This window comes from Gouania willdenowi, chromosome 13 (assembly GCF_900634775.1).
Source record: "Gouania willdenowi chromosome 13, fGouWil2.1, whole genome shotgun sequence".
In the NCBI taxonomy this organism is placed as follows: domain Eukaryota; kingdom Metazoa; phylum Chordata; class Actinopteri; order Blenniiformes; family Gobiesocidae; genus Gouania; species Gouania willdenowi.
Window position 1 is genome coordinate 18,757,247 of NC_041056.1, and position 10,734 is coordinate 18,767,980.

The 10,734-nt window shown below is 38.4% G+C and overlaps 1 protein-coding gene across 1 annotated transcript; it reads left to right on the forward strand.

Moving 5' to 3' along the window:
- Positions 1 to 40: 40 nt before the first annotated feature.
- On the forward strand, positions 41 to 10,342 carry rilp (Rab interacting lysosomal protein). Its single transcript, XM_028465727.1, has 8 exons — positions 41 to 546; positions 2,604 to 2,727; positions 6,420 to 6,541; positions 7,424 to 7,609; positions 7,884 to 8,050; positions 8,593 to 8,718; positions 8,818 to 8,916; positions 9,229 to 10,342. Exons 1-8 carry the CDS (start codon positions 220 to 222, stop codon positions 9,353 to 9,355), a joined length of 1,278 nt encoding a protein of 425 aa, XP_028321528.1. The 5' UTR covers positions 41 to 219; the 3' UTR covers positions 9,356 to 10,342.
- Positions 10,343 to 10,734: the final 392 nt, after the last annotated feature.

Below are 10,734 nucleotides of genomic sequence, written 5' to 3' on the forward strand. Positions count from 1 at the left end.
ACGTGTGCTGGTTTCACATTGGTTAGAAAAGTGGGAGGATCCTGCAGTGAAATAGCCCTGCTCGAGCTCTACTGCTGTAATGTCACTTTATTTATTTAATGAGCACAGATAACGTGAGGCATTGGGACACATAGTCCAGCAGAGTTCAGATCACCGTGGACCGGATTCTGGTACAGCCCGGGTTGTTGTCATGTCACGGATTATTGGCATGTAACGAACATGGAGCCTGTCCCGGACAGCAGAGACCGTGGAGAGGAGGACTGCTTCCACAGAGCCGTCTCCGCTCTAACCGTCAACGACGTCTACGAGATAGCCAAGCTAGTCGGCACCGAGCTGGAGAAAGTCATCGACGGGTACGGCAAAGAGAGCGTGGAGGGTCTCGTACCGAGGATAGTGAAGGTTCTGGAGCTGCTGGAGAGCTTTGCCTCCAGGAACAACGTTCACAAGCAGCGAGAAGAAGAGCTGCTGCGGACTTTTGAGAACCTTCAGCTGAGGCGGTGCGGAGGCAGAGATGGAGAGGAGAACCCTGACCCACAGCAAGTACTGGTGAGAAGTCCGAGCCTCCCACCATTTTGTAAACAGAACTCGGACTATGTTCACTGTGTGTTTCTGTAGTAACACACTTTTAACAATGTACCACTGTAGGCGTAATGAACCCAATCACCTTGTTGCTGTCCATAGGCTCGGACTATAAAAATCACTCATAACATAACATGTAACACATTCTCACTTGAGGTAAATTATGCTCGCTTTAGTGCGTCATTAATACATACATTATATTAATTGAGTTATCTGGTGGAATATAGTGGTGGAATTCCACCAGTGTTAGGCAGTTCATCTCAGTTAAATTATTCATTTCGGTTTCCTGATTGATATCAATCCGCCAACGCGGATACGCAAGTTATTTGTCGTCATGGCAACAACGTGTCCATGGTTCGTAATTTTGAGTGTTTAAGGCCTAAATAGTTACAGTAGACCCATATAATGACACAATTAATCATAGTGTGGCAATGATTCTCATCTGGTGGGTCGGGACCCAAAAGTGTGTCGCCGACCTGTATTGTTTGGGTCGCGGGCAGCTGGTCAAAAATAAATAAATACTAAATGTCTCTCATGTTGGACTTGTCTTATAGTAAACTTTTCTTTTGAATTCTATGTGGAATGCATGTTGCACAGGAATGTGTGTATATATATATATATATATATATATATATATATATATATATATATATATAATGTTTAAAAAAATATTATATATGTGTGTTTTGGGGTCGCAATTTAATGACCATGGTAAAATGTGGGTCCCAGGGTGAGACCAGTTGAGAACCCCTGGTGTAAAATACTTTTATTATTGGTTAGCGTCAGTAACTCATCGGTTAAATGAACCGGTCAGTTTGTAGATTTACATGTTCTCCCTGGTCTGCAGGTTATCTGCAGTTTAAATGTTTATAATGTAACAGGTCGTCTGATTTCACCAATTTTGCTCCTTTGCCAGTTGTAATAATAATGATGTGGTTGTTTTTCATCCACAGTCAAAGGTTATGTTTCTTTGCAACAAAAGCAACTCACAGGTAATGATTGAGAGTTGGTAGAAGTTAAACACAGTGGGGGTGTTTTCAAATGCCCTAGTTTTCCACTTGACTGCATCATAAAATGTGAGTTAGTTGGCCTGTATTTCAGCAGACCTACACAAATTGCCGAGCCTCCAACCAACCAAACAAAGCATTTTATTGTATTTTGTGTCCTGTACAGTTCTATACAGAGTATAAACTTATGGCTACCTTGGCAGAATTAACTTTAACCATGTGATTCTAGAAGCTGCATCTTAGTCTATACCAGAGGTTCTCAACTGGTTTCATCCTAGGACCCACATTTTGCCACGATACTTAAATCGCGACCCACTTTTTTTTTTTTTTTTCAGAATTCAACCAACTAAATTGAGTTTTTCAAAAATAGCTGTTGAAAACACACATATATAATCTTTTTAAAAACATAAATCTATATATTTTCCTGTGCAACATGCATTTCACAGCATACATGTCACAAGAAAAGTTTCTTTCAAAATAAGACAAGTCCAACATGAGAGACATTAAGTATTTATTTATTTTTGACCAGTTGTCAGAGACCCACTTTGGGTCCCGACCCACCAGTTGAGAATCCCTGGTCTATACAACATCCATCTATTTTTTAACAGCGTATGTGGGTAGAGTTAACATATATTTGGAGAGTGTTCATTTTTAAGTGTAACAAAAACCTTTTTTCCCCCTTTTTTATTAATGCTGTTATCATATTATTTTTCTTGCTTATTCACAACCTAAGAAAGTACTGGTAATAATTGTGTGAATATATATATATAAACTAGTCTATTCAACACTTTTGTATCCCAGAAAAATATCTTATATTCAAAATAGTATTTTATTTTTCAATTACAATAAGTATAAAATTTGTTTTTCAGAGTGTAGTGTTATCATACACTTCTCTTTTACTTTAAGAAGCACCCTGGGGCCCTTTTATTTAAAAAATGACACACCCATTGTACACTTCAAATCCATCTTTTTTTGAAAAAATGTATTTGATGGTTGATGTCTTTTCTCTTGGAGCAGGATTGGCAGCAGAAGGAGCAGCAGTGGATGGAGAGATGTGAGGAGCTGCAGAGTCAGATCCAACAGCTCCAGGAGGACAGAGAGGAGCTGCAGAGCAGGTTGAAGGGAAACCACGCACAGGAAGGTATGGCCCGACGCACTATAAAGTCTCAACAATTTCTAGACTTCACCTCACCTGTAGGAGTTCATGTAGTTCTCTGCCTATATTTAGGTTTGAGTCTCTGAAATGTAACGGTGTGGAAAAAAAAACATTTCAATGCTTTCAATGTGTTGCAATGGTTACTTGATGGACTTGATTTTATGATGGCAGTGTGTGATGCCTGCAATATTTATGTATGCACAGACATTTTATTTTCAAATAATCTGTTCAGATCAGTGCTTAAACTGACATAATAGGAGAAATTTTTTTTTTCTTATTTTTGTGCATAATCAGTAACTCAAGGTGATTTATCCTTAATGTTCTCACTTACAGTTGTTACAATGCCGTCATTATGTTGTCATGGTTACTTTGAGACTCCTACACAGTAGTTTCAGTGAAAAGAAACTTGTTGCACTTTATTTTATGACTGCAGTGTGTAACAAAATGTGCAAAAACACTCATAATAAATAATAAAGAGGATGTTTTGAAGCAAATAGTTTTCACTCAATTTGTCCTCTGAATGATCAATATCTTCTGATGAACATATACAGCAACTCTACGTTTCATTGGGAGGAATATCGAAATATGGCGATAATTTAGCATCGTGACACGTATCGTATTGCGACGTCCTTGCCCAATACTCACCTCTACTAAATTGACGATGGTGATAAATCTGTGTGTGTGCATGTAAATGCCTAATATTTGTGGGATAACTTTGTGATGGACTGGTGACATGTCAAGGGTGTACCTTTTCCTAGCACACTGTCAGTTGGGCCCACAACCTTTAACACTGGATAAGCAAGTACAGAATGGATCAACGACCATCCATCATTTCATAGACAACTTTTTGCTCCTCTTACGCTCTTATTCGTATGTCGTCTCGAATGTCAACCGATCCATAGCCAAATAGAGACAGTTTTTTTTAAATGTGATTAGAAATTAAATATTACGTCATACTGCCTGCCAGAGAAGGAACGTTATAATTAAATTGAAGAAATTCAGCTGCTTTTAGGCACCACAACATTTAAATAAGGTGACAAGATGATAAATTCTGCCCCATAGCTTATAACATTACTATGCTTTGCCGTCTTCTTCTTCTTTCGTGGTTATTGGCGTGTTGCAACCAACTTGAATAGGTGCATATCGCCATCTACGCTACATGTTTTATTTCATTACTTTCCCATTCCGTTTTTGCTTTGTCATCTGGTTAATTCAGCAGCACATATCTGACTGCAAATACAAACTTCACAAATACATCTTATTTAAATGCAACTTTCCCAGCCTCTCTCGTGTAAGAAAACGTAGTACACATGGAGCTTCCATGCTATTTCCCAGTGCGCCTCAACTTAACAAACCTGACTAATTAAACAGAAAAGACAGTCAAGGTTACAATTTGACAAATGCCAGAGAACTGGTAAAAAAAACACACAAATTTCAAGAGATACCATCTTAATTTACAGGACAGGTGAAAACTAATGGAATTGCATGAATGTCCCACACAAAGCAGGACATCTGGTCACCCTTCATTTAAACAAGTTCAGCAAGTTTAGCAATAATGTCTCAAACAAACCAAAAAAAGTATTCAGAGCTGTACTTCAAACAAGCTCACTGTCCCCAGGGCCTCATTTATTTATTCATGGTGTAAATAAGTGCAATAAGTTGGTGGTTTTTGGATAGAAAGTGGTTCATCGGTATTTGACAGGAATCACAAGACCACATATTCTGCAAACATACTTGAAATGTTTTGCTTTAAAGTTGATTAACGTGAACCTGTAAATCCTTTAAGCAAAAATACAGTGTATTTTGTTTAATCCCTCAATTATTACATTTTGACCTGATCAGTGGGATTCAAAACTTCTGCAAAATGACTCGTGAGAATCGTTGTCTGAATGAAGTGAAGCTGAAGCAATAACATTTTTCGTGTCACATCCGACAGAATCCAGCATGTTGAAGAAGGAGCAGGATTAGTGCACTCAGAGGGTGGAGTGGCTTTGCAGTATCATGCCCCGACAGGAAAAGCATTAACGCTCTTACATCTCTGATATGTTGACAGAAGCCAGTGGTGCTGGTCGATGCATTCATTATGTGTTCATGGGGAACAGAAGTGCTCTGCTTCTCTTAAAGGGGACATATCATGCTAAATCCACTTTTTTAGCCCTTAAATGCATTTTGTTGTATATTTAGATTGTTTAGAAGCACAGAAAAGTTCAAATTAATCTCTTCAGGTGCTCCGTTGATGTCTTTATATTCTGTTTTGGTCATATTTTTCAATCTGTTTCAATTTTTCAATTCTCTATTACGTTTTCAGAATTCAGACCCAAGCATTGCAGTTCCGCTTTATATAGACCACAACTGTATGATTTATATCTAAAAAGGAAGGATTTAAAACCATGATATGTCCCCTTTAAACTATTTTAATGTGTGTTTAAAGTATGGCACTGTGCTAATAATAATAATATATATATTTTCCCTTGAATTTTTTTTTTTTAATGCCAACATAGCTTTAACTCCTAACTTTGTGGCTCATTCAAACAGTGTGTTTAACAGTTTAATGGAATCAAAGCAGCTGTAGCCATGCTTTACATCAATAGGGTAATGAAAGATGTTAGATGGGCTGATGGAAACTCAGCAGCAGTGATCACTCACTCATCTAATAGAGTGATTGATGAATTCCATTTGTGCTCGATGGTTGCCAGGGAAACGATACCACCCTTTTTCCTAGAACTAAACCTTTTAGATGTGAAGAGTCCTAATGACAGGAACTTCTAATGTTTTAAGAATACTAAGACATTTGGACAATTCCAAGCTCTAACCTTTGTGGACAAAACCAAATCTATAAAGACATGAATGAGTAAGTTTGGCATGGAGGAACGTGATTGGCCTTTAGAGTCTGACCTCAACCTGTTAGATAACCTATAGGTCACGTGCCAAACTCAAGGCCCGGGGGCCAAATACGGCCCTTTAGCGCATCCAATTTGGCCCACGGGAGAAAGTAAAAGTGACAGAAATAACATGAATCATTGTGTAAATCAACAAAAAATTATGTTGTAGATGTCTCAGCCCCTCCAAATACGCAGCGTTCTTCCCATGCTTTTATTACATGATGGCAGTCATTTATATGCTCAAATTCAATTTTTTCCAAAATCCTACAATTTTCTTCAAATTAAATAAAGATTGGTCACAAAATTAAATAATTTTAAAGTGAAGATCCTGCATGGACTGATGTCTGTCACTTATTGTGTAGATATTGTCGATGCCTTACATCCTTATGTCAGTTTTATGTGAAAGTACAAACTAGGGCACATTCATTTTGAAATTGCTCAATTTTCTGCCTAAAATATGCGGTCTACTTCAGATCAAACTGCTCTGTATTTGGTCCCTGACCTAAAATCAGTTTGACTCGCCTACTTTAGGCTCAATTAGAATAATTGCAAATCAGACTTGTGACAATAATCTATTTTTAAATTATTCATGTCATTTATTTGTCATTTTTTTTGCCGTAAATGAATACGAGATATGCATTTCGTTTCAAGATTGGATAAAAACTAGAAAAACATAAGCTTTTTTTAATCTAGAACTGACATTGAAGTTATTATTTTTTAACAATAATTGATTGACTTATTGTGATTTAATGCTGTGTGGGTTTGGTCATGTTTCTGTACATTTGTGTGTGTCAGACCGAGTGCAGCGGCAGGAGCGGGAGGTGATGCTGAAGCTGAAGGAGGTTGTGGACAAACAGCGAGATGAACTAAGGGCCAAAGTGCAGCAAATAACCACCATTTCTAAAGAGGTGGAAGCGGTAAGGAGGCACAGATACAACTAGACCTCCACCAAGTACAGCACGAGTACCGGGTGGGACATACACACAGTGCACCCCCCTACCACTACTACATTACCCATAAGCCAACGCGCTTAAAGGAGCAGGCTCAGGCACTGCTTCTACTTTCCTGTTTTTTTGGCCTCCAGAACATCACCAAAATGTAATCACCTGTCCCTTGTCCCATTATCAACATTTCCTGAGAATTTCATCCAAATTCATTCCTAACTTTTCAAGTTATCTAACAGACAGATAAATGCTTGGCAGTGGTAATAAGACCCATTATTGGTCTGAGTCACAGTACGATGTGCAGTTTACAAGTCACATTTGCGCTTTTGTGTCACATGCTAATCTTATCTTATACAAAGTTTATTGCTTCAATATTCCATTTCTGTTAAGAGGTGAGTTATGAAAAACAACAGTTTTCCCTTTTAGTTTTACTGACTTGTACTTGCAGAGTTGAAGCAAGGACTCCTTTCATGCGAACTCCAACGATATGCGTAAAAGTGTGTCAGTACGGAAAGGAGGGCAGAGCTGATCCCAGTTAGAGCTTTGTTTATAAACACACTTACTGTAGCTGTGTGCTAGTGAGTGTGTGGGTGCACGTGTTTTAAATTACAGCCTTCACTGGGTGTGTTTGCTTGGCTTCAGGACTCTGGCAGCTGTTTTGAATTTAAGGAACAAACGTATTTCATGGTCCATTGACGAATGAATGCAGTTAAACTTGATAAGGTTTTGTTCTCACGTTGGTTTGATGGAACAGATTCCCAGAATAACCAGCATTCTTGGAATGAATGAAGTGTTTTGTGTTTGGAGCTGAGCTTTCTTTTTTAACTCAGTGTGTGTGTGTGTGTGTGTGTGTAGCTTCAGGAGCAGCTGGAACGTTTCATGAAGATGAACGGTGAGTTGCGACACAAGCAGGACGTGCTGCAGGCTCAGCTGAGGAGCACCGTGGAGAGGAAAGCAGACATGGAGGCCGACCTGAAGGAAAAACACAAAGAGATAAAAAACCTCCAAGCTCTGCTGGACAGGACCAACAGCAACAACCCTGTACTTATGACTTTTTTTTTTTTTAATGCTATTGTGCATGTTTTTACATTTTAATAATCTAGTTTTTTATAGTTAGTTTCTTAAGGGCATTAGCTGAGATACAGAACAACATAAATCTTGCAATTGGGTTGTAAATGAGGTCACTCCAAAGACTTGCAGACTGGAGTTTGTCCCATAACCTGCTTTATCCAGCTTCTCTCTCACACCCACGACTTTGCAGAGATGATGGTCCTGTTTTTCAAATGAAGCTGACGAATGCCTCTCTTCCCATCAGGCCAGTGCTCATGAAACAGCTTCTGAGTCAAATGAAAACTCAGCTGACCAGAAGGATTCAGATCTGCCGTGTTTCACCAAAAAAGAAGTCCGCGATATTCTGTTTGAGAGGAACGAGCTCAAAACCAACCTCTTCCTAGTGCAGGAGGAGCTCAACTACTACCAGAGGTGTGTTTTTCTTTTTGGCTGAAGCAAAGATTTGTAAATAAACTCTTAACAGACGCACTGAGTGAGGTGAAGCGTTGACCTGATGTACTGTCTGGATTAGGGCTGGGCAATACAGTATATCGAGATTAGGTATATTGAGTTTTCTATTTTGGCGATTTAGAAAATAACAATATCGCCTATATAGATATATTTTTTATTTTATAGCTTATTTCATATTAAAATACTCATTTTTGGAGTCACTGCTTTATCTACTTCTCAGAAAAGCACAGTTAGATGGATTACTGAGTGCGTCCTAACCCTGACCGTCTCCTAAACAAGCCACATTACAGAACTCACTCACACCTGCTGTTTCTTATTAGTGAAAAAGACAAAAGCGGCACACATTTGCTGCTGTTTGTTAATAAATGCCTCTGTGGCGTTTTGCATCCGCAAATTTAACCTAAAATTGTCCTTTTGAGTTGAAAATATCAAGATTTATACATGTATAAATGAAGTGGATCTAAATGCTTTTGTACATTGAAATAATTCTGCATCGTGTGCAGGGAGATACTAAATGAGGAGAGATGTCCTGGTTTCCTCCTCGAGGCCGTTCGCTCTGCTATCAGACAGAGAAGAAAGCTCATCAAGTCCAAGATGCTTGGGATTCCTGTAAACGAATGCAGTAGCAGGTCATTGTTACACACACACACACACACAGACAGTAATGTATGAGTGTGGGTGTTTTTTTTTCTGGATGACTTTCACTGAGAGTGCTTGTTACTGTGCAGCGAGGAGGAAGAGAGGAGTTCTCTGTTTGGACATACAGAAGTAGACGGTGCAGAAGTGGATGAGAGTGAGAAACCAGCTGAATCCCGTATTAGAAACCTGTGAGTAAAACTTACACTTATAGCACATCAGAAACTAGTGTACGCTAATAATTATTCAAGTACAACACACACATTTATTTATTTATTTTTACACTTTTAAAATGTTAAGGGTTAAAGTGTCTGTGATGATGGTGTGAATGCAGCTTTGGAAATAAAAGTAAAGCACAAACACACAGCAGACTGTGTGATCACTGATCTCCTCCCTGTGACACTGTTCCTGCACCGAGATTCTCGTCAATCCTGATCTATATTTAGATTATAATCCCTGACGGCACCACTGACCTCAGGCCTACGTCTCTTTTAATGTGTCAGCTTCGGCTTCCTCACTCGATCGGGAAACGGCCGGAGCCCCACCCACATGAGCAGCTCCGCCTCCACATGGGAGATCATCGACGACTCGGAGGCCAGTGAGGAGGTGGAGCAGAGCCCCGCCTCCTGAGGCTGGCAGGGACTGTGGAGTTTGAACTGTATAAAAAAATAAAAATAAAAAAAAAACTCCAGAAAACCCAGAGGTGGATCAGGGAAAAAGGTCATACAGACATTAAACCTCAAGGAAGTGGTTTTTATGACAAAGTACCTGATTTTATTAGTCGCCGTGTTGTCATGTGACACTTTGTGTTTCAATGAGGAACATTGTTCGTCTCTATCTCTGGTACAAAATGCTATAGTATTAAGAGGGACATTTTAGAAGTTCCTTCTTTTTGTTTGCATTGGGTATTTAAAGAAATCATGCTCTTCTTGTTTGTATGTATTGGTTTTATTTTGTTATTTTAATTGTTGTTTTAAAAATTACTTTGATGTCTATCCTTAAACTTTTTTCAAAGCCAAAGAAAGCCGATACCTGTGTATCCTTGTTTTTAAAGCCAACAAATAGTTTGCCTTAGAAAGTGCTAACAGCTGTTTGTACCCACAAAACAGTGGGTGATAATAATCCAAGGTGTATTTTCTTAAGGTAGATATTGCATTTGGACCCCTTTTAGCTTCCAGCCGTAAGTCACTGCCTGTGTTGGTAAATGCACATGCTATGTAATCTTTGTTGCACTAAACCAAAGCACTTAGCTGGATTAATATTTGATGGGAGTGCAATCTATGTGTATGAAAATAAATCAAAACAAGCCAGTTTAAGGGCCAGTGTTAACATAAAAGATTCATTGATTATATTGAATGCATAACTTTTAGTTTGATACGAATATATTGTATTTTTCTATTATGACACCTGATTCTACAAAGTTTTCCTACACTCCTTTAAAATGAAATTGTGGGTTTCCATGTACGATTCATGAATAATGAAATGTAAAAGCTTCTGTTGTGTCATCAGTTTAACGGTATGAATCTCTGTCTGATTCATGTGATCACAGTATGACTCAGCATGTTTGTTGTGCTTCACATATGATCAATGAAAACTGAGGGTTTGTTAAAATAATTTTGAAATGTTGGTTTAAAAATTGTTTTTTTTTTTGTTTTTTTTTTTTTCAGTTTTGAATAAAATCAAAATGTTTCATGAACTGAAAAGCTTCTGGATAACATATTCCTATAAATCACATATGTCAAACTCGAGGCCCGGGGGCCAAATCCGGCCCTTTGGTGCATCCACTTCGGCCCGCAGGAGAAAGTAAAACTGACGGAGCAAACACAAATCATTGTGTAAATGAAACTCAACAATATTTGCAGGGGCTCAAAGTTTTTCGGGTGTTTGTATCACATGATGGCAGTCATTAGTGTTAAACTGTAGCAAAAAACTCAAAATTCTTACAAAATCTTTAAATATTACTGAAATTATGACATAACATTTTCCTTAATTAAATCGAAATTGGTCAC

Bases quoted from the DNA above. Each gene is read 5' to 3' on its own strand.
- rilp (XM_028465727.1), top strand. From the start codon at position 220: ATGGAGCCTGTCCCGGACAGCAGAGACCGTGGAGAGGAGGACTGCTTC. The intron at 2,728-6,419 runs GTATGGCCCGAC...TGTGTGTGTCAG, and splicing joins GGGAAACCACGCACAGGAAG to ACCGAGTGCAGCGGCAGGAG. The intron at 8,051-8,592 runs GTGTGTTTTTCT...CATCGTGTGCAG, and splicing joins GAGCTCAACTACTACCAGAG to GGAGATACTAAATGAGGAGA.